The 25,163-nt window shown below is 35.9% G+C and overlaps 1 protein-coding gene across 2 annotated transcripts; it reads left to right on the forward strand.

Moving 5' to 3' along the window:
• Nucleotides 1-1,516: 1,516 nt before the first annotated feature.
• pinta (prolonged depolarization afterpotential (PDA) is not apparent) lies at nucleotides 1,517-24,870 on the forward strand. Of its 2 annotated transcripts, none has more exons than XM_069842511.1 (6): nucleotides 1,517-1,659; nucleotides 4,050-4,207; nucleotides 10,785-10,944; nucleotides 13,583-13,952; nucleotides 22,811-22,916; nucleotides 24,697-24,870. In XM_069842511.1, exons 2-6 carry the CDS (start codon nucleotides 4,051-4,053, stop codon nucleotides 24,768-24,770), a joined length of 867 nt encoding a protein of 288 aa, XP_069698612.1. In that variant the 5' UTR covers nucleotides 1,517-1,659; nucleotide 4,050; the 3' UTR covers nucleotides 24,771-24,870. The 2 variants fall into 2 exon arrangements, with proteins under 2 accessions (XP_069698612.1, XP_069698611.1); XM_069842510.1 differs by having other exon boundaries at nucleotides 1,607-1,862.
• Nucleotides 24,871-25,163: the final 293 nt, after the last annotated feature.

Raw genomic sequence — 25,163 nt, forward strand, 5'->3', positions numbered from 1 at the left:
GGAGCAAGATGGACTGCGTGAAAAACTAGAAACTGTTTCCATAGTACCACTAGTGACGTCAGAATAAACCTTGTCAAAACTTTACAATTTTTCTCTCTTGTAGCTAGAGCATAGATGTTTCACGTAAAAAAATATACAGTATATACACAGAGAGATATGGTGTTACCTCCGCGTTTTTGGAGTAAACCTGTAGAGGCATCTTTGAGAGATAATGTGCTAACAGTCTGCTCAAATGAATTTGAAGAAATAATTCAATCCCATCGTATGTCCCATTGTTTTTATTTAATCAACTGTCCGAAGACAGGTCTGAACCTCACAAGTGATACCAACAAGGCACCGCTTATGAGGAAACTAGGCCAGGAGATAATGGGATAGGCTGGCCAGTTACTTTCCCCCTCCATTGCATACATCGCCAACTAGCTACATGTTACACTAATTAGATTAAGATGTGTACCACCAATTGTCAAGTGAGGTGTACATAGCCTATCAGCTAGAACCGCTATCGGAGGTAAGTACATATGTCCCATTACAGAACATAATAATACAAAGATATTTGAAAGCTTACACCACGAAGCTCAATATATAATAAATATGCATCCATAGATAGTTGTTAACCACTAGGATCGCTACTATCGCCTCATTATAGACTGCGAAATAGTACCTGCACAATCTATTGTTCCTAGCACCCTCATCAACTCAAGCTTCGTGACTGTATACTAGACTGTGCTTACACCAGTGTTGCATTCTTATGTTGTGATTTTGTTTATTTGTCTTTTCAAAGAATTCGGTTTATGAAAAACTAATAGTGAAAAAAAACGTAGATCTCCTACACAACTTGAAGACGGAAGGGAAAAATAATTTGTGTCCGTACCTTTTATAAAGATTTATATAAACAAGCTGTAAGGCTTTATGGCTCTGTGTAATAAGTGATTCTAATATATTTAGTTTTTTTTTTTTTTTTTTTTTTTTTTTTTTGTTAACATCCTTCACCGAGCTGTTGACGACCTACCATGCCGAATACAAAGACGTAGTTCTACTTAAAAAATTAATTAAGCCTACTATCCTTTATATTGTATGATTACTTATGATTATATGCCCTCTGCCAGAATCGAGGATAGGCCACTGTTATTGATAAATTAATTTATATGCATGTCACCAAATCTTTTCAATTACTGTAGGTACGCAATTGGTATGGACTTTATAATATGGATATACTACCAGCTGACCTTATTAAGCTCGAACGTGAATCATTTATCAGTAAGCACGTTGTCTGTTTCCGATAAGAAAATGAGTAATTGAAGACCAGGGCCAATTTCATGCTGTGCGGGTTGACAGAAAGCATGTTGTAATTGAAAACAAATTTAATTTGCCGCAAACAGCAGTACATCATAAATAGCGCTATACTGATGGCAAGAGCAAACGGGAGGAAATCAAATCCAATGTTGCCGACGAAATTGTCGTTATCTTTTAACAAATGAGGAGCACTACTATTATAGTGGCACTTTGTAAAAGGACTGGACTGTTTACGGTTTATTACTGGAAAATATAAAAGAATTTACTCTGGTTTGTTACTGAAATGGCAACGTGATTTCATTGTAGAAGTTGGTGACCCTGCATGTAGCGGATGGAGTAATTATGAAAGTTGTGATGTGAACAATGGTGAGCAATCAGTGATAAATTACGTCAATTAAAATTAATAAAACCAAATTTTGCATTATGTGGTACATAGATAAATCGTTGGTAAAGTGATTCAGTGAACTGACACACACGAAAGAGATTGAGGAACTTGATATGTCTGTCACTTAGATTAATTTTTATCTCTTTTGGACACAACTTTTAAAATACTTTTTCTCCACACAAAGGTAAGATACCAAGATATCTATGGAAGATTAAAGCTGTGTAAGGTTGTATTGTTTAATGAATCTGCAATAGGTATGAACTCCGTCTTGTTCTATTTCCTAGTAGGTTGGAACGAGTCACTGACACGTTGACAGTAATAATATTGATGTTTATAGTCTTACACTATCACTTTTACTTTTTTAACTTCGCTCTAGAATATGCTATTAGTAAAGTCCAAGAAAACCGAGAGAGTTTGGAGGTTACATCAGCTGCTTGTTTATGCGGATGTTGTGAATAGGTTACGAGAAAATCTACAAACATTTAGGGATAACACGGAAATTTTACTTGAAGCAAGTAAAGCGACAGGTTTGGAAGTAAATCCCGAAAAGATAACGTGGTGAAGCTTCAGTCATGTATTGCCAGTATTGGGAATTAAAAACAAACACTGAAAATACCTTAGTTTTGTAGTGTGGAGTAGTAGAAACTCGATGTGATCACTGGGAGAGCTGTAGTGATAATTGCATTGATATTGTATAATAAAAATTGAAATGTGTTCGAAATTGATTTCCAGCGCCACAATCCCAGTGATAAACATGTGAATATTCATTAGGAGTCCGTTGGAAGTGGTCGTAGGGGACCGAAATTTGACCGCTAGTTGCAAGGTAGGTGCGATGGGGGTAGAGAAAAAGGGTGCAATCCGTGTTCTGGAGTTTCACGCATTGTATTCTTCACCTAGCATGAGAAACATTAAATCCAGACATTTGAGATGGGCGGGGCATGTAGCACTTATGGGTGAATCTAAGAATGCATATAGATTGTTAGTTGGAAGACCTGAGGGGAAAAGACCTTTGAGGAGGCCAAGGCGTAGATGAGAGGATAATATTAAAATAAATTTGAGGGATATGGGATATGATGGGACTGGATTAATCTTGTTCAGGATAGGGACCGATGGCGGGCTTATGTGAGGGCGGCAATGAACCTCCATGTTCCTTAAAAGCCATTTGTAAGTAAGTAAGTAGAAATAGAGAGTGCAAGAGTTGTAGCGACCGCCCTCCAGTGGTCCAGTAGGAACTTCACTCGTGCCTCTGTCACTACAAGAATGTTGTAGCGACTTCCCTGTATATAAGAGCCATGTAACACCCCGTCACTCTCTCACCATTCTTTCATTGAAACCACTTGCCAGTGTGTTTAATCATACTTTTAGCGATTCCTACTTGGCAAGTAACTTGCACATTGATTTAAGCAAAACTCAACCAAAGTTTGGTATAGGGGGTTCAATGAACCATTGAACACATAGCACAAGCCACGTCTGAATTCACACTTCACAGTAGAGAAGAGGAAAGGATTATGAGGAAGGGAAAAAAGAGCGTGAAAAATGCTCAACTCTGTTCTCTGTGAGATATGCTTTTACAGCTAAGTTAACAGGATCAATGACTGTTCGTGAATTACTACCTGACATCAGTGGAGGTTGGGAACACTTGATCATCACATGTTTGGGAGGGGTAAAGGCAAGCCCAACCAACAACAAACTGGCCATATTCCTAACATTCTGAATGGAGTTCCACAAGGATCAGTACTCGCACCAATTTTGTTCTTGATTACCATTAATGATATTGGTTTTAATATTCACTCCGTCATCAACCAAAATATCGGCTAACAAAAACCAGCGAAAATGTTGAAATAATGGCAATAAAAGTGTCTAATAAAATAACCAAATATTTATTTACTTTATGCAGTGGTGACTTTAGAAATGTTATCTCTAGTTGGCTCATTATTAAGTCTCTTTATGATATACAAGAATTTTTAACTCTAACTTTTAATTTGTATTTGACAAGGTCAAGTTTCTTTGTGTTTTGACAACTTATTGCTGGCGAATCCCATTACCTTCAAACTACAGTTTAACCACAATCATTTCTAAGGAAAGAATATCCTAAATGAATAATCAAACGCGAACAAAATCATGTAAAACACCGTGAAATGTCCGAAATTGTACATTGCAGTCTTTGTTCTACGTTGGTGTCTAATGGGAGATTACTTGGTTTTTGTATCGGCCTTCTGGTTCGTGACTTCTAATGTGACCAAAGTCGGTGGTTGCATGTGGTTAAGGCGTCTTCATTCTGTGATACTGTACTGCATATCTCTGTAATTGGCAGTCTGTAAATTCTGACTGCAGAAAACAAGACTAATCAAACTCATGTTTCACGTTGCAGAATGGCCTCCGATGGTGAAGTGTACAAATGTTCATTGTCTGAGGCAGCCAGGCAGCACGCAGCTGAATATCTGCATGAGAGGGAGGACCAGCGTGATGCCGATATCCGTGTTATCGTGAACTGGTTGAGGACGCAGCCCCATATCCGTGCGCGACTTGGTAAAATCATGTCAGCCATACGAGTCTGTACTACATGTCGCATTAAGTTTATCACTGAGATTTAAAATGCCTATCTCTCCTTTTCATCGTAAAACATGGGAATTGAAATTAAAAATTATTTTCAGTTCAGCTTGTGTTAAATGAAAGGCGTATATTACTGTTTATAAATGCCTGTTATAAACCTTATTGCTTTTTTTGCTTATATAAGGTATTTAAGCGCATAAAACAGCAGAATTATGCAAAAACAATATTAGAATTTATGAATTCTTTCAAGATATGACCTCGACATAATATTCAGCTAGGCCTACAATAATTATGCTGTAAATTTCACGATTTAATTTCGATATAGAAGTTTTACATTTTTTTATCACTTAAAAATTCCGTTAAGTAAAATTTAACAAGGGAATTTAATTATCATTAGCTACGTGACTTTTGTAAAGAAACCATTTTAATAATTCATTTATTTTTATTAACAATTAGATTAGTTATTGGACCAATAGAATGCTCGGCATCATTTTTTCACAAGTAAAATGTGGAAAGAAGAAGTATGTAAAATACCATAAAACACACCTGTCCATGTTAAAAATGCAGCACATCAAAATAAGTTAAATTATTTACCTATATATATATATATATATACCCATTACCTATTATCAGGCAATAGGCCTACATTTCACTTCTTATGTGTTGGAAAGTCCTAAAAAACGATGGAAAGAAAACTTTGGTAGACCATAACAGTTCTTCAAAGAATTATAACCTGTGAGGATGATGATGATAATGATGAATTCTTTTAGTAAGTTTTATTTTAATTTAATTAACAGTGTAAGACCAGAAGCTAACGGTAAAGAAACTCTTTACACCGTCATTGTGACAGATAAAGGAACTGATAAGATTGTCTATATCAACCTTTGTTTTACAATTGTTATTGGTGTCAAAAGAAATGGAAGACAATTAAATCGGCTAGAAGTGTTTTTATAAGTGATTACTACATAGATGGTAAACACAAAAGCATTTGTTACATGAAATGAATTGTTTTTTATTATTCATGGTCTACTACTCTAATTATGACTGTGAATCATAAACCAATATACAGTAGTTTAGTGACTACAATCATGTATTAAGTTTTGTAAGACAAATATTATGGTGTTTCGAGTTTAATAAGGGTATTCACCGTCTGTTCATACATTTTAAACAGGCTTATGACAGCATTAGATGGAAGCATATATTATGCTCTTAAATATTTCGAAATTCACATAAATATGTAAAGTAGTTGTTGTTGTTGTTTTCTAATGCCAAGCGTTTGACAATAAAGTCATTTGACCTCTTGCACTCCAATATTTTTCAAAGATATTATCATGACCAGCCACTGAAGCACAGATTTTGGGGTGTTCCGAATCCATTTCTTGGTTTGAGTTGCACAATGGGCAGTTAGGGGACTGATATATTCCAATTCTATGCAGGTGTTTGGCCAAACAATCATGGCCTGTTGCCAATCTAAATGCAGCTACAGACGATTTTCGTGGTAAATCGGGAATTAACTGTGGATTTTATGCAGGGAGTTCCATTTTTTCCCTTGGGATTGAGTTATCAAATTTTGTTTGTTGAAGTCTAAGTATGTAGATTTAATAAATCTCTTCACAGAGTAATACGTAGATTTAGTAACAGGTCTGTAAATAGCAGTGCTGCCCTTCTTTGCTAAAGCATCCGCATTCTCGTTTCCCAGGATTCCACAATGGGATGGTATCCATTGGAATACAATTCTTTTATTGAGTGATATTAATTGAGAGAGCATATTAGTTATTTCTGCTGTTTGAGATGAAGGTGTGTGTTTAGAGACGATTGATAGAATAGCTGCTTTGGAGTCCGACAATATAACTGCATTCTTAAATTTATTGATGTGGCATAGAAGATTCCTGAGACTTTCACTTATTGCAATGATTTCACCATCAAAACTTGTTGTTCGATATCCAAGAGATCTATAAAGTGAGAAGAGACAGCACGTAACACCTGCACCGGCACCTTGTTCTCTGGAGATCAAGGATCCGTCGGTGTGTAAATGAAGCCAGTTTTGTGGAGGGTACCTAATATTAATTGTCTCTAAAGACAATTGTTTCAGTATTTCAGTGTTTACTTCTGATTTCAGTATTTCTTCTGTTAAATTTAGATTATATTCTATATTTAATAGAGTTAAAGGGTTTGGTTTAATTTGTAAGTTTTCTCTTAAATTCGGGATATTGATTATCTGTTTTAATATGATAACTCTTACTGGAATTAAAAGAAAAGTAAAAAGCCGAAGAATTTTATATTAAAGAGGGATTACGGCAAAGAGATATGAGGAACATCATTGCAAAATATATCATTTCCAAAAAGTAAAATTTTACAGGAGAGACAAAAAACTAAATACTCCTTATGTATGAGAGCTATTTAGAAAAGAAGAGTCCTAAATCTCATATCTATACATTCTAAATTGGATAATATGTAAAATGAAATTCAATCCCTAGACTTTAAGGGGAGATGATTGTTAAGGTGTGTGAAAAATGAGAAAAAAAATTGCCTGAAACAGCAGCCATAGATTTAGTTCTAGTGAACATAGCTTTTTAAAATTTTTTGTGTTGAATGATGGAGTTTTGGCTATTGAATGCACCTAAAATAGTTTCTATCTAATTCTTTGTAAAGTCCCTGCGCCGTGATGCTGTGGTCTAAGGCATCTTGCCCAGGACTCGCGTTACGGAATGTGCGCTGGTTCGGGTTCTCATGGGAGAAGAAATTTTCTCGTGAAATTTCGGCCAGTGTATGGGACTGATGTCCACCCAGCATTGTAATGCATTTGGGGAGGTACGATAGGTAGTGAAATCCGGTTGTGAAAGCCAACTATAAAAGCTGGGGGGATCAGAATTCCATTCTGATTGGATGATCATCCATCTCTGCTTCGGCATGTGAACGTGAGGGTAGTAGCCGGCTGGTCGGCCTGGGCTGTTCAAGGGCTGTGGTGCCACGGATAAAAAATAATAAGAGTTCTTCGTAAGCCAGAAATATATATTTTTGTAATATTAAAGAAATATATGGAATCCTATGTATACAAGATAAAATGGATCCGGAAATGCTTGGTTTCTGAGTGGGACTTGCTAGTACGGTCAGAGCGCACTCCAGTACATTTGTTTGCTGGCATTATTATGATGTATTCTGTGTACATTTCCTTAGATGAACTGTTCAAAATGTCCACCCCTGCCTGAATACAGGCCGCAGCTTGTCTCATCGAGACGTTTGGCTTCCGTGCTCACCAGATCTCAACCCATTGCACTTCTTTCTTGATATCTTAATGTACGAATGCTTTTCAACTTTGGTTACTTTCATTATGCATCACTGTCATGAGATGACTAACATATTTATTTATTCTGGTGTAGGGAGCGAGATCACATCTAAAATGATGCTCTCCTACCTAATCTGGTGACAATATTAAAAAGTTCATGTAGCATACTTTCAAACATATATATTAAATTTTCTGCAATGGCACATTTTTGGGAAATAACAAAATAGTTAGTATTTTTTTTTTTTATTTAACGATGCTCGCAACTGCCAAAGTTATATCAGCGTCTACTGACATGAGCCTGATGCATTTAAACACACTTAAATGCCATTGACCTGCAACCTCGGTTACAGAAGGCCAACACTATACCAATTGCACTACCCAGGCCGACAAAATAGTTGCTATGACTTACAAATCAATCCTCGTGTTATTAATACTCGCTTATTAATTTTATAGGTAGTTAAGATTATGTTCTGATAAATTCAAGCTCTAGTTTGTTAAATTTAAAAAAAGAATCATGTCAGCATGTTAAATAATTTTAGAGCTATCACTATTTTAAATTTGGCAATGTGTCATTAAATCAGTACTCCAGGAAATAAAGGGTTGGCATTTGAGTTACCTGAGCTCGTTAAATCTGCATCATTGCACTTAAATGTTTATTTATCGAAAACTGTTTATCACATTTACATGAAACAGACACCATTTCAAACCTGAAGAATTAGAGGACAAAATGGCATCAAATTTAAAAAAATGACCATTCGTGTCATTTCTTAAGCTCCTGAGAGCAAAACGTATTTTGTTAACTTTAGTACAAATATGTTCCAAATGTGAAGAGAAATTTTAATTATGTATGTATGTATTTATTAACACTACAATTGGATATACACCCGGTGGTATATATAATATACAATAATTACAATTACATGAAATAAAATAAAATAAACGTAAATCTATAAATAGTAGATGCAATAAACCTAGGACTATAAATAAAAACTATTCTATAATAACGCATAGGATAAGTAAAAGTAAATCTAACTTATAAGTACAGTGAAACCTGTCTTTGCGGTCACTTCATTTAAACGGCCACCTGGTCAAAAGGCCAAATTTCTCTGGAACCAATTGGATTTTCCATAAGAGCAATACAAATTCTCTCTTTATTTAGTGGCCACCTCATGCCCCGGCCAGCGGCCGGGGTCTATTTGGATTGGAACCTGACTATAACGGTCATTTTCCAACAAAAAATCTTTTCACGGATACTGTCTGACCTATTTTTTTCGGTGGTTAGAGGACAGGGGACAATAGCTAAGTGTATTTATACAACAGTACACCCTCCATATCTTGGGGTTAGTTGGTTACTTGTTTATGATTCTTCTGTCACTTTTCACTCCGACCCTGGACAGCTATAAATTCTTACCCGTTTTTAAAGGATTGAAACACGGACTTTTTCTATCAAAAATGTCATAGTATGTTTTAAGTCAGTAGTTAACCATTCGAATTTTTTTATTTTTTTTTCTCCTCTTTCTATCTTTCTCTATTTGGACCAGCTTTTACGAATGTTTCTTCTTTTCATTCAGTTGATTCAGAGGAACTGTGAAGTTAGTTTGAGAGAGAAATCATGTCTAACAATAAATCTAGAGTGGTGTTAAGTTTAGAGGTGAGACGAAAAATGGTTGAAGAAAATGAGAAGGGAACATCTGCGAGAAAAATTGCAGAAATATTAAAATGTTTAAGGACACAAACGGTATAATTAAGAATAAATATGAAATATTAAAAGAGTGGGAGGGAAATAAGCGTGGTGGCCAAAAAAGGAAGAGAGAATCTGTGTTTAGTAATGTGAATGATTTCATTTACGAATGGTTCAAGTGTCCGAGGGCGAAGAAATTGCCAGTAAGTGGGCCTATGATTCAAGAGAAAGCTCTTGAAATTGCCAAAATGTAAGCAATTTTGTTGCTAGTAATGGTGGTTAGAGTGCTTTAGAAAACGGCATAACATTGCATTTCGTTCTGTGTCTGGTGAAGGAGGTGACATTGCAACCAATGTTATTGAAGAATGGAAAAAAATAGACTGCCTTCAATTCTTGCGGAATATGAACTCAAAGACATTTACAATGTTGACGAAATAGGCTTTTTTTTTCAGGGCCCTCCCTAACAAAACTTTATGAGAAAAAAGAGTGTCAAGAGGGGACGTTGGCAAAAGACAGAATAACCCTGCTCTTTTGTTGTAATTCTGCAGGAGAAAAAGAAGCACTCTTAATGATAGGGAAATCATTAAAACCTAGATGTTTGAAAAATGTTGACATGGGCTTATTGGAGGTGAAGTGGATTGCCAACAATAAAGCTTGGGTGATATCATCATTATTGTTTGAGAATTGGCTATGCGATTTCAATTCGAATATTAAACGACAAAATTGCAATGTGATCTGTGAAATTGGTGTTTCTTCCTCCAAATACCACATCACACCTCCAGCTCCTTGATCAAGGTATTATCCAGTCATTTAAACTGAGGTACCGCAAGCGAGTTTTGAAAAGACTAGTTGCAAGAATGGAAGAGGCTGACATTAATATGCATGATTTTTGTACTCGCACAATACCAAAAAGTCAATGAAATTCAGTATTTTCATGCTGATTCATAAAAACCGCAACCTTAATCAAGCGGCCACCTGATAAAACGGCCATTTTACAAGGTAACTTCGGATGGCCGCTTAAGACAGGTTTCACTGTACTTCTATTTCACCCAACTATTACCAATTAAAGTAATTACATATCACCTTAATTAATTATATACCAACTCAATTACATATCATCTTAATTAATTACATATCACCTTAATTTATTTACATATCAACTAAATTACATATTGTCCAATACAAGGCCAAGAAATTTACAGGGGTCAACAAGAGCCAACGAAGTAGCTTGGTTTGCTAAGGCGCTTGCTTGTCGATCAGGAGTTGTGCTCGGCCACTGGTTCAATTCCCGTTCAGGCTGGTTGGGTTTTTCCGAGGTTTTCCCCAACTGTAAGACGAATGTCAGGTAATATATGGCGAATCCTGCCTCATCTCGCCAAATACCATCTCGCTATCACCAACCTCATTGACGCTAAATAACGTAGTAGTTGATACAGAGTCGTTACGTAACCAAATAAAAAAAATCAAGTTTAAGAGAGATTGTATCACTGCAGTTGAAAATTAAATCAGAAGAAAGACATCCTAACATTTGGATAAAGTATAGAGAAAAGAGTCAGCAATTTGCTCATCAATCTTATTTCTTTTAGATCCTGTAAATGTGGTGCGTTTCCTGCGTGGCTGTAAATTTGACCATGAGAGAACAAAGCTCAAGATATGTAACTACTATGAACTGAGAGCTCGCTGTCCTGAATGGTTTAGCCAGAGAGATCCTTGTCTTCCAGAAATTCAGGAACTTCTTCGCCTTGGGTGAGTTGTAAGCACAAAATGGCACAAGCATCATTCATATTTTCAGTATATATATAGCCGATTGATAACGTTATCTGTGATTACAATAAGCGGGTGCACTGTACTTATATAGCGACCTGTGCCAGGTTAATAACTCGAGGTTTTAATTTAATTTTTGAATTCATTGACAAAATAAAAACAAATATTCATGCATAATATCAGAAAACGTTTTTATTCTGTACTAGCCGTACCCTTGCTCTCCGCTACACCTGTTAGAAATAAGTATAAAGTAATTACATAATTAAAATAGGACGTTTAATCCAGGGAACATTTGTGTTTGATAGAAGGATAAATCGTTTAATATGTTACTTAATTGAAATTGTATTTAAATAATTAAAATGCGGTCATTTTGGTCCAGAGACCTCTCATTTGGTGCAATGACAATTCCTTTAACATGTTTCTTAATTGTTATTACATGCAACCATAGTTTAATGAAGATTAACATATTATTTAGTTTTAATGTGTATACTTTATATTACTTGCTATAGGTTTCCATTGAATTATGGTAATAACTTACTTTTAACCACGTCTTCAGTAAATGGCGCTTGACCCACTATGGTTCTGAATCCTTCAAATAACTTGAATAGTGATACAGCATGAACAGTGATATGTAATTATATTTCTTTCTTTCGAAAATGTAAGAACTCACGATCTCCTATATACCATTGCCATGGAATGAATAAATGTGTTTTTTATTCCTACTCAAAAATTTTATATTTTGCACATAGGAGTTACTGCAGGAACAACAATGCTATAATCTGAGGCGGCGGTGAAAATGTATTGTATTGTTATTTTAAAAGTCTTGTATATCCTTAAATATCTGTCCTATCAAAATTTTGCATAGAATAAAACTTATCGGAAATCATTTTTAAATAAACCTTTGTTATGTAACATGTTTCATTAAAATTAATAATAAGGGAAATATTTCGATTTATTTAATTCAGGCCCCCTTACAACCCCCCTTTTAAATAAAGTATTTTGAATGCCATATAGCTTAAAATCTAAGTTACAACGAACTTAATTTATATTCTAATTTTCATATAAATCGGTTCAGCCGTTATCGCGTGAAAAGGTAACAAACATCCAGACAGACAGACAGACAGACAGACAGACATACTCACTTACTTACTTACTGGCTTTTAAAGAACCCGGAGGTTCATTGCCGCCCACACATAAGCCCGCCATTGGTCCCTATCCTGAGCTAGATTAATCCAGTCTCTACCACCATATCCTACCTCCCTCAAATCCATTTTAATATTATCCTCCCATCTACGTCTCGGCCTCCCCAAAGGTCTTTTGCCCTCCGGCCTTCCAACTAACACTCTATATGCAATTCTGGATTCGCCCATACGTGCTACATGTCATGCCCATCTCAAATGTCTGGATTTTATGGTCCTAATTAAATGTCAGGTGAAGTATACAATGCGTGCAGCTCTGTGTTGTGTAACTTTCTCCATTCTCCTGTAACTTCATCCCTCTTAGCCCCAAATATTTTCCTAAGAACATTATTCTCAAACAACCTTAATCTCTGTTCCTCTCTCAAAGTGAGAGTCCAAGTTTCACAACTATACAGAACAACCAGTAATATAACTGTTTTATAAATTCTAACTTTCAGATTTTTTGACAGAAGACTAGATGACAAAAGCTTCTCAACCGAATAATGACATGCATTTCCCATATTTATTCTGCGTTTAATTTCCTCCTGAGTATCATTTATGTTTGTTACTGTTGCTCCAAGATATTTGAATTTTTCCACCTCTTCGAAGGATAAATCTCCAATTTTTATAGTTCCATTTCGTACTATATTCTGGTCACGAGACATAATCATATACTTAGTCTTTCGGGATTTACTTCCAAGACAGACAGACATACAAACAAAAATAAAAAAAAAGTGATTTTTGGTTTCAGCAGGATTAATTATACATGTTGACACCAATAATTTACTCTGTCACACGTTAAAAGTGTTAAAATTGTTTAAAAAGGTATTTACCTTCGACAGACGGCCCGTTTCGACGCTATTTGTCGTCGTCTTCAGTGTCTCTTGAGTGGTTCAAGAGACACTGAAGATGACAAATAGCGTCGAAACGGGCCGTCTGTCGAAGGTAAATACCTTTTTAAACAATCTTAACACTTTTAACGTGTGACAGAGTAAATTTTATGTTTTTAACAAAGTGTTAACGTGAACTTTAATCAATGACCAATAATTTTTGGAAAATCGAAAATTACCAGAAAAATTTCGGTTACAGATTTATTGTTAGTATAGATTCAAACAGTGTGCATACTCACGTATGGGCGAATCCAGAAATGCATATAGAGTGTTAGTTGGGAGACCGGAGGGAAAAAGACCTTTAGGGAGGCCGAGACGTAGATGGGAGGATAATATTAAAATGGATTTGAGGGAGGTGGGATATGATGATAGAGGCTGGATTAATCTTGCACAGGATAGGGACCGATGGCGGGCTTATGTGAGGGCGGCAATGAACCTTCGGGTTCCTTAAAAGCCATTTGTAAGTAAGTAAGTAAGTAAGTAAGTGCATACTCGCACTATGTAACTTTAAACAAAGATTTTGAGAACTTTCATTCTTTTAATTTTCATTAGCGTGTTTCTTCCGCTGAGACGACGAGACGCACATGGGAGGCTAGTTGTGCTGATTCGTGTTGCTGTACACAACCCAAAGAAACACCGGCAGAGCGACGTTTTCAAAGTTGGCAAGATGGCTCTGGAACTGGCACTGGAGGACGACGAAGCGATCTCAGTATTCGGCGTGGCTGCTGTGTTCGACCTGAGGGGGGTGACTCTCGGCCACGCCATGCAGCTGCCCCCGCACGTGGTCAAGAAGGCCGTGCACGCCTGGCAGGACTGCTACCCGGTGAGGACCAAGAGCTTGGATTTCGTCAACGCTCCCCGTTACGTTAATGTGGTGTTGAACATCTTCCGCCGCTTTATGACAGAGAAGCTGCGACAACGAGTGAGTACTATTTTAGCCACGAGGAAGCTTTGTGGGTTTTGATGACATTGCATCTTTCTCCTGGTAAGCCAGAAACATAGCTGCTGTAGTATTTACATGTTTTATGATAAGTGAAGTGTTTTAAGATATATGAGGAGCATCATTTCAAAACGTATTAAGTCCCCCAGTGGACGAAATTAAATTTGTTACTTTCTATTTATTTATCTTTCATGCTGTGAAGTCTGATGGTTCCAAGTCGTCATATTAGTACTTAAAAGTGGTTTTGTGTAGTGTTTTGAAAACTTCTCCGGTTTACGAGTAATCCAGTTTTCCGTCGTTCGTGTAAAAAAATTGTAAGGGGCACATAATACGATTTGAAACGATGCTCCTCATATCTCTTAAAGCATTCTTTTTGCATTTTTCCCTTTTAAGGGGAGAGGATGGTATTTTTTGGTGAAAAATGAGTAAATTTAAAAAAAAAAAAAATTCTTTAAAATACACTGTGATATGTGTGGAATGCATAGCATAACATTTTCTGGGTATTTGTGCCCTTATCGGATGTTGAGTCGCCATTTTTAAACTTCCTGCGTTATGGATTTTTAAATCACTCGTCCACTTTTATTGTTGTTTCTGGTATATTAAATTTAAAAAAAAATTTTTTCTTTAAAATACCCTTTGATATGTGTGGAATGCATTGCAAAACAGTTTGTGGGTATTTGTGCCCTTATCGGATGTTGAGTCGCCATTTTTAAACTTCCTGCGTTATGGATTTTTAAATCACTCGCCCACTTTTATTCTTGTTTCCGGTAAATTAAATTTTCAAAAAAAAAATTTTTTCTTTAAAATACCCTTTGATGTGTGTGGAATGCATAGCATAACATTTTGTGGGTATTTGTGCCCTTATCGGATGTTGAGTCGCCATTTTTAAACTTCCTGCGTTATGGATTTTTAAATCACTCGTCCACTTTTATTGTTGTTTCCGGTAAATTAAATTTTCGAAAAAAATTTTTTTTCTTTAAAATACCCTTTGATATGTGTGGAATGCATTGCAAAACAGTTTGTGGGTATTTGTGCCCTTATCGGATGTTGAGTCGCCATTTTTAAACTTCCTGCGTTATGGATTTTTAAATCACTCGTCCACTTTTATTGTTGTTTACGGTAAATTAAATTTTCAAAAAAAATTTTTTTCTTTAAAATACCCTTTGATGTGTGTGGAATGCATAGCATAACATTTTGTGGGTATTTGTGCCCATATCGGATGTTGAGTCGCCATTTTTAAACTTCCTGCGTTATGGATTTTTAAATCACTCGTCCACTTTTATTGTTGTTTCCGATAAATTAAATTTTCGAAAAAAATTTCTTTTTTCTTTAAAATACCCTTTGATGTGTGTGGAGTGCATAGCATAACATTTTGTGGGTATTTGTACCCTTATCGGATGTTGAGTCGTCATTTTTGAACTACCTGCATTATGGATTTTTAAATCACTCGCCCACTTTTATTCTTGTTTCCGGTAAATTAAATTAAAAAAAAAAATTTTTTTCTTTAAAATACTCTTTGATGTGTGTGGAATGCATAGCATAACATTTTGTGGGTATTTGTGCCCATATCGGATGTTGAGTCGCCATTTTTAAACTTCCTGCGTTATGGATTTTTAAATCACTCGCCCACTTTTATTCTTGTTTCCGGTAAATTAAATTTTCAAAAAAAAATTTTTTTCTTTAAAATACCCTTTGATGTGTGTGGAATGCATAGCATAACATTTTGTGGGTATTTGTGCCCATATCGGATGTTGAGTCGCCATTTTTAAACGTCCTGCGTTATGGATTTTTAAATCACTCGTCCACTTTTATTGTTGTTTCCAGTAAATTAAATTTTCGAAAACATTTTTTTTTCTTTAAAATACCCTTTGATGTGTGTGAAATGCATAGCATAACATTTTGTGGGTATTTGTGCCCTTATCGGATGTTGAGTCGCCATTTTTAAACTTCCTGCGTTATGGATTTTTAAATCACTCGTCCACTTTTATTGTTGTTTCCGGTAAATTAAATTTTCGAAAAAAATTTTTTTTCTTTAAAATACCCTTTGATGTGTGTGAAATGCATAGCATAACATTTTGTGGGTATTTGTGCCCTTATCGGATGTTGAGTCGTCATTTTTAAACTACCTGCGTTATGGATTTTTAAATCACTCGTCCACTTTTATTGTTGTTTCCGGTAAATTAAATTTTCAAAAAAATTTTTTTTTCTTTAAAATACCCTTTGATGTGTGTGGAATGCATAGCATAACATTTTGTGGGTATTTGTGCCCATATCGGATGTTGAGTCGCCATTTTTAAACTTTCTGCGTTATGGATTTTTAAATCACTCGTCCACTTTTATTGTTGTTTCTGGTAAATTAAATTTTCGAAAAAAATTTTTTTTTTCTTTAAAATACCCTTTGATGTGTGTGGAATGCATAGCATAACATTTTGTGGGTATTTGTGCCCTTATCGGATGTTGAGTCGTCATTTTTGAACTACCTGCATTATGGATTTTTAAATCACTCGCCCACTTTTATTCTTGTTTCCGGTAAATTAAATTTAAAAAAAAAATTGTTTTCTTTAAAATACTCTTTGATGTGTGTGGAATGCATAGCATAACATTTTGTGGGTATTTGTGCCCATATCGGATGTTGAGTCGCCATTTTTAAACTTCCTGCTTTATGGATTTTTAAATCACTCGTCCACTTTTATTGTTGTTTCCGGTAAATTAAATTTTCGAAAAAAATTTTTTTTCTTTAAAATACCCTTTGATGTGTGTGAAATGCATAGCATAACATTTTGTGGGTATTTGTGCCCTTATCGGATGTTGAGTCGCCATTTTTAAACTTCCTGCGTTATGGATTTTTAAATCACTCGTCCACTTTTATTGTTGTTTCCGGTAAATTAAATTTTCAAAAAAATATTTTTTTTCTTTAAAATTCCGTTTGATGTGTGTGGAATGCATTGCATAACATTTTGTGGGTATTTGTGCCCATATCGGATGTTGAGTCGCCATTTTTAAACTCCCTGCGTTATGGATTTTTAAATCACTCGTCCACTTTTATTGTTGTTTCCAGTAAATTAAATTTTCAAAAAAAATATTTTTTTCTTTAAAATTCCCTTTGATGTGTGTGGAATGCATTGCATAACATTTTGTGGGTATTTGTGCCCTTATCGAATGTTGAGTCGCCATTTTTAAACTTCCTGCATTATGGATTTTTAAATCACTCGTCCACTTTTATTGTTGTTTCCGGTAAATTAAATTAAAAAAAAAAATTTTCTTTAAAATACCCTTTGATATGTGTGGAATGCATTGCAAAACAGTTTGTGGGTATTTGTGCCCTTATCGGATGTTGAGTCGCCATTTTTAAACTTCCTGCGTTATGGATTTTTAAATCACTTGCCCACTTTTATTCTTGTTTCCGGTAAATTAAATTTTCGAAAATTTTTTTTTTCTTTAAAATACCCTTTGATGTGTGTGGAATGCATAGCATAGCATTTTGTGGGTATTTGTGCGCATATCGGATGTTGAGACGTCATTTTTAAACTTCCTGCGTTATGGATTTTTAAATCACTCATCCACTTTTATTGTTGTTTCCGGTAAATTAAATTTTCAAAAAAAAATTTTTTTCTTTAAAATACCCTTTAATATGTGTGGAATGCATTGCATAACATTTTGCGTGTATTTGTGCCCTTTTCGGATTTTGAGACGTCATTTTTAAACTTCCTGCGTTATGGATTTTTAAATCACTCGTCCACTTTTATTGTTGTTTCCGGTAAATTAAATTTTCAAAAAAAATTTTTTTCTTTAAAATACCCTTTGATGTGTGTGGAATGCATTGCATAACATTTTGTGTGTATTTGTGCCCTTATCGGATTTTGAGACGTCATTTTTAAACTGCCTGTGCTATGGATTTTTAAATCAAATGCCTGCTTTTATCGGTTTCCAGTAACTTCTTTTTTTTGCTACATTTCCAGACAAAAATGGATATAATTTCTGAACTATTAAAGATACATGCATGAAATTTAGAACAAACATTCTTTAGGAAACTTTTCTCTGTAACAGAATTTTGTTAATTGATTTCATTTTAAAAATACGTCCGTTTGTTTGCAAGAAAGGAAATCAGAAAATTGTTATTAAATTTTATTGTTTATTTTACAAACATAGGGACTTATATCAAAATTCTGTTACAGACAGTTTGTAGACCATGCTTTTGCAGATACATTGCAAAAATCTGTTTGAATCTATCTTTAAAAACGGTTTAGATATATCGGTTTTAGTACAATCCTGCATTGGGTATATTTTTTTCAAATTTGGGCCCTCAAATAATAATTTTCTTTTTTTCAAAATATTTTTATTTCGTTGAGTTGCCGCAGCTATGAGCTCTCTACGTACAAAAAATTAATATTTCATACCAAATACGAAACAATTTTTAAAAAATACCTTCCTCTCCCCTTAAGAGATGGGTGAAATTTTTATTTCCCACATTTTTCAAGGTACATCCTTGATTTTTTGCACACATAATCACTGTGTGATAGATAGCGATGTGGTGAAATTTTATTTCTGTGAGTCAATTAATTTCTGAGTTATTAACAATAATATTTTGAAAAATTTGCATATTTCAAAATTAAATATGTCGCTCAATTTTTCAGTAAAATGTCTGAAATTTTTTTAAAAGACCAGTGGCATATTTAGAAAAAAACATTAGGTATTAGTTTTCCTATATCTTTAGGACTGCTACGAAAGGGGGGAAACAATTTTATAACCACTGCATACATAAAAATAAAATTTTTCTATTGCCATTATACTTTAAATATTTCATTTTTTATTTAAAAAAGTATTCATTTTAACATAAACCCCATGCGTTATTTTCTTAACCACAGTATATAGAACATGTAGTAAAAATTTCATGTTCCTAGCATTAAAATTGCAAGAACCTTTACACTTCGAACCTGACGAAATTTGCCGAAAAGTGCGAGAAAACAGCTTGTAAAATTTACATGAAATCAAAATTTAGGGGTGCAGTCATTTACATATTGCGTAATTTGTATGCTTTCGAGCATCACAGAGCATTTAAACTTGCTCAACATGTAATTAAGAGATTGCTGATTCATTTTTCACAAGAAAATTAAAATGCGACTTTTGACTGAAAATGACCAAAATTTCACCCGTCTTTCCCTTTAAGAGGATTTTTCTTCTATTCGGTCATTTTTGGTGTATTTTCATTGAATTTTGGTCACAAATTCCCATTAAAGCTATTATTTCACTTTTTATTTCCTTTAATATTGTAACTTTTATTCAAAACAACAATATTTAGAACAACAATAATCACTTTCTATAATTGAATGTAAACACTCCCGTCAACAATGGGATTTCCACTCCACACAGTAACACAGTACTCGTTATTGCACTCCATAGACGACAATGGCAATTTACTTGGATTATTGAGAACAACAGTGTACTGCTAACCTTAACTAATGTTCACAAAGCACTATTTACAAATCAGAACTGTCAGTTCTCAGTTCGTTTGCCTTGGCTAGTTCTTCTAGTTCAGTCACTCGAGTTCACAGTATCTCGAACCCCAGACCTTCAGAGACAGTCCACTGAACTTCGAACTCAGGTCCCCCAACTGCGGTCCACTGCACTCAAACTCAGGACTTCCGGCTCCCACAGTTACGGACACAACTCAAGTCGAGCTCCGGTCTCGAAGCTGGCTTCACTGCTACACAAGACTGCCTTGCTGTCCAAAACTAGCAACGACTGCAACTAACTCAAGTTCACTCGCGTGTCATATTTATAACTAAACCATAGTTTCCGGAAAGTACGATTTCACGATCAATCTAAAGATGCCGAGAAGATGGCGCCTCTCGATTTCTCTAGATTTCTTCCCTCAGTAGTAGGCGCATTACTCCCCCCTCTCTGCCGCGGTCGCCGTCTCTCTACACCACACCACATGCCCCAGAAAGCAGATGCGCACGCAACTTCATTTGCCGAGCCACCTCCGACCTTGCCCTCCTTCTGCCAGTCACGAGATCGTATCCCGGCTGTCACAATATTTTCTCTGTATATACTGGGCATTAATACCCATTGTTTTGTGAATTTGTCAAAGAAACCCAGCATCAACACCTATGTTTATAGAAGAAACCTTTGTAGAACCGATGATGATGTTGAAATCATTGTGAACTACAGAGCGATCCATATAAATCTTAACAATTTTATTGAGTTATATGTAATTTCCCTCTGGAAGGTAGCACTGTATAAACTTGAAATTTAGTTTAATAATGTCTGTGGCTCTGAAGAATCTATATTTGTACCTCTACCATTTATTGTTCACTATTATGACTATTGTTGACTATTAGTAATTAGTTCACAGTCATAACATGAACAAGCAGTTCTCAATTCGGCAGCATGTTTTTATTGTAAAAACTTATTGGAAAACAAATTCCTTGATTCAGGCATTTCGAAGAGAATTCGGTGTTCGCAGTGTTCCAACCAGAACAACAATTTTATCGCTGGCAAGAAAGCTGCAGACAACTGGCTCGCTCCTCAACAAGAGTGGGAAACACACACCTGCAGTGAGTCAAGATTGTGTTGATGTTCGAGGACGTTTAGTGAACTCACCAAAGAAATCATTGTGCTGAATGAGCCAGAAGACAGGCTACTCATGTGGCACTTGTCAGAGAGCTGCAAAGAAATCGGGCTTATGAGCCAGCTTCTTCGGTGATCGCCTATCTCTCTGGACTTCTTATAGGGTTACCTCAAGGACAGAGTATACAAGGCTAGACTGTGAACTCTGTGAGGCGATTAGGAATGAAATCAGCAACATTGACGAGGATACACTTTCGAAAACATCTCGGAATATGGTCTGACGAGTACAGTTGTGTATGGATGCAGGTTTAATAATAATAATAATAATAATAATAGTTTTACCTTCCCTGGCAGAGTTAAGGCCATCAGGCTTCTCTTCCACTCAACCAGGATCAAATCACATACAGAAAAATACATACCGGTATACAAATATTAACCTAAAAATAATAATAAACATAATTAAGTAAAAAAGAGAGATTGAATACATATACACAATCAGTATTAACTTTAAAATAACAATAATGAAATATATATAATAAAAAAAAGAGAGAATACATATTCATAAACAGGAAAATACATTCTAGTATACAAGTATTAACTTAGAAAAAAAAGAATTAATACATATGAATATAATCTCTCAACTAATGGAATAGTACAATTAGTATGATCAGCACAGCACGGGTTGCATTGAGACAATGACAATTACCTAGATATTAGTGTTATATTTTTTATTAGTAGGTTATTTTACGACGCTTTATCAACAGCTTAGGTTATTTAGCGTCTGAATGGGATGAAGGTGATAATGCCAGTGAAATGAGTCCGGGGTCCAGCACCGAAAATTACCCAGCATTTGCTCATATTGGGTTGAGGGAAAACCCCGGAAAAAACCTCAACCAGGTAACTTGCCCCGACCGGGAATCGAACCCGGGCCACCTGGTTTCGCGGCCAGATGCGCTGACCGTTACTCCACAGGTGTGGACGATATTAGTGTTAATGGAAAAGTAAAGTAATGGCTGTGTGAAATAATAATAATAATAATAATAATAATAATAATAATAATAATAAATAAAAATTATACCTAAAAAAACTAATTCTGTGCATTTAAAATATTTCTAAACAATCTAATTTTAAACAATTGAGGACTAAGACTACCCCTGATTTTCAGCGGCAGCGAATTCCATGAGTGGGCTATGGCTATTGAGAAAGAACTTGAGTACAGAGATGTCTGATGACATGGTATTGATAGCAACAGATTGTGCTGTGAACGTGTATTACAATTATGATGTGAAGCTAGGAGAGTAAACCGAGAGGCAAGGTAGTTGGGTGTGGAATCATGTATAATTCGATATAGCAGGCAAAGAGAATGTACTAAACGTCGATCTTGCAAGCGGAGCCAGGAGAGTCATAGAAAATATTCCGATATATGATCATGTCTCTGCGGATATTGAAAATAAATCGGACGCAGACATTATGTACACGTTGAAGTTTTTGAGAAAGTTCAGCACTTAGGTCGCTATATGAAACATCACAATAGTCAAAGTGAGGCATTACAAAGGCCAGGTGAAAGATATTTTCAACATTTACTCTGAGGAATCTATCACAGTTACTCTGTAATTGAGAACAGATTGCACACGTTTGCTGTTATTGGTTCAGAAGTTATGTCATTGAAATTGTAAAGGTGTATATGGATTGCTCTGTATAATGAAACTTAAAGTGCACACGACCGAGATTGGATGAAATGATCATAGGCAATCCAGGTTCTTTTCAAATAAATTATCTTTACATATTTATGATAAATAATTTTATAATGTATGGGACAATTTCTCCAGCAGTGAGTTCCTTGGGGATAATACCCCTCTAGTGATGACTTTCTCAGGGGAATGTATCCTCTTGTCCCCATGTAATCGATGCCTAAGGGCTGTTTCACATCTGTGTTATGTTTCGTTATAATTATATAATTGAAGAGTACAGGGGAAAAACGAAGTCACAATTCTCTTAAGGGTGATATCATCTTATAATTCAGTATATTACTGCAAAATTTATTGCTGTTCCTACTGAAAAAGTAGGAAAGGATGGCTGTATCCGTGGTGATAATTCTCCTTTACTAGTTTTGATAAGAAAAAAACACTAAAGCTTGCTGTGATATACTGAATTAGATGATATCACCTTTATGAGAACTGTGACTTTGATTGTTTTTCCCCTGTACTCTTCAGTTGTTTAAAACTTCACTTTGACTTTACTGGGAGTTAAATCAGCTATTGAATTTTCAGGTTCACATTCATGGACGCAGTTTGGAGTCCTTGCATACAGTGGTGGCACCTGATCTCCTTCCTCTTGAGTATGGTGGAACAGATGGCACGCTACAGGACTTGATTGGTATGTCTGCATGGATTCGTTTGGTGGAATAGATAGCATGCTAAGGACTTGATTTATAAGTCTGCATGGATTTGTTTGGTGGCACAGATGGCATGCTACAGGACTTGATTGGTAAGTCTGCACGGATTCGTTTGGTGGCACAAATGGCACATTACAGGACCTGATTGGTAAAGGCTGGTTCGCAATAAACAGGGAACGAGAACCAGAATGAAAACGAGAAGCAGAGGACGTGAATATGAAAATTTTTGAGTCCCAATAAACCGAGAACGTAGACTACTATGCATATTGATATGCATGTCAATAATGATATTTAAAGTCGATATTACGTATTCTGATGTTATATGTGTATAATTAACCAATGGCGTTCTCTTATGAGTACAAGGCAGCCAACATAAACACAGGTTAACCAACTTCGAAATTTCAACTGAAACATATCATTAGGTACGGTACTATAAATATGCCCATGCATCTTTATTATCACAACCTATTTTAAGTCTACCATAATGTAAAATAATTAGAGAAGAAACATTTGTAATAGAACAAAAATGAACACAACAGTAGTTGTTGACTTGAAGCATGAATATGTAGTGTGTAATACAACCAATACAGTAATAAAATATGATTCACTTACGATGCAGCTATTGAAAGCCACGTATTCTCCTTCATTTTCATTTTCAGGACTTTATACAAGGCGCGCCGCTTATTGTAAACGTGAGGATTTTCCTCAACACTCAATATTAGAATCTCATCAAATAAAACTTGCTCCATGATGCACAGCACAGAACAAAATAATGCATAGGTTATTTCCCGGTCTTCTTGCTACAAAATATACGGCGACAAAATAGCTTTTAGATGGCAATAGAATGAATCTAGTGGACTGTGATCGGAAATGTGAACGCCAAAGTTGAAACTTGGCCAACTCCTGATCCCGGGCTCGGGCAATCTTTTCGTTAATTGTGAATGCTCACATTTAAATGTACACATTTTAACAATTTTACCGTATTCGTTTTCGTTCCGATTCTCGTTCCCGGTTTATTGTGAACCAGCCTTAGGTCTGCACGGATTCGTTTGGTGGCACAGATGGCACACTACAGGACTTGATTAGTAAGTCTGCACGGATTCGTTTGGTGGCACAGATGGCACACTACAGGACTTGATTGGTAAGTCTGCACGGATTCGTTTGGTGGCACAAATGGCACATTACAGGACCCGATTGGTCTGCATGGATTCGTTTGGTGACACAGATGGCACACTACAGGACTTGATTAGCAAGTCTGCACGGATTTGTTTGTTGGCACAGATGGCACACTACAGGACTTGATTAGCAAGTCTGCATGGATTCGTTTGGTGGCACAGATGGCATGCCAAAGGACTTGATTGGCAAGTCTGCACGGATTTGTTTGGTGGCACAGATGGCACACTACAGGACTTGATTGGTAAGTCTGCACGGATTCGTTTGGTGGCACAAATGGCACATTACAGGACCCGATTGGTAAGTCTGCATGGATTCGTTTGGTGGCACAGATGGCACACTACAGGACTTGATTAGCAAGTCTGCACGGATTTGTTTGGTGGCACAGATGGCACACTACAGGACTTGATTAGCAAGTCTGCATGGATTTGTTTGGTGGCACAGATGGCATGCTACAGGACTTGATTGGCAAGTCTGCTTGGATTCGTTTGTTGGAACAGATGGCACGCTTGATTGGCAGGTCTGCATGGCTTCGTTTGCAATGGCCGGCCAGTTATTTTGATGCCAAGATGTGCTGGTTTGTTGCAGATTACTGGCGTGACCATGTGACTGAGAAGAGGGAATGGTTCCTACAGGACGAGATGCATAAGGCTGTGCTTTGAACATTTCAAGCTATGATGTCATTCCATAAGTGTGATATACATATATATATTTGCTATCTTATATTTTTTGTTACTTGAAATACATGATATATATTTAAATGCATTTAATTATTGAAATATTTGATTAGTTCCAATGGAAGACAGGCTTACAATGTGCAACAGGAGTACAGTAAAGCCTGAGTTGTTTTTGACTGAAGGGGAAAGATTGAAATTACGCACAGCTCATAACTGGGTATGAACAGGGCTGGGCAAAGTTCTGACATCCAAGTATTTCAAATACAAATACAAAATACTTGAAAGAATAGTATTTCAAATACGAGGGGGATCCAGGAAATAACGACCGTTCGCGCATACCCGCCGCGCAGCTGACTCCCCTTCCTTGTTTGAAGGTCA

This window comes from Periplaneta americana, chromosome 12 (assembly GCF_040183065.1).
Source record: "Periplaneta americana isolate PAMFEO1 chromosome 12, P.americana_PAMFEO1_priV1, whole genome shotgun sequence".
NCBI lineage: Eukaryota > Metazoa > Arthropoda > Insecta > Blattodea > Blattidae > Periplaneta > Periplaneta americana.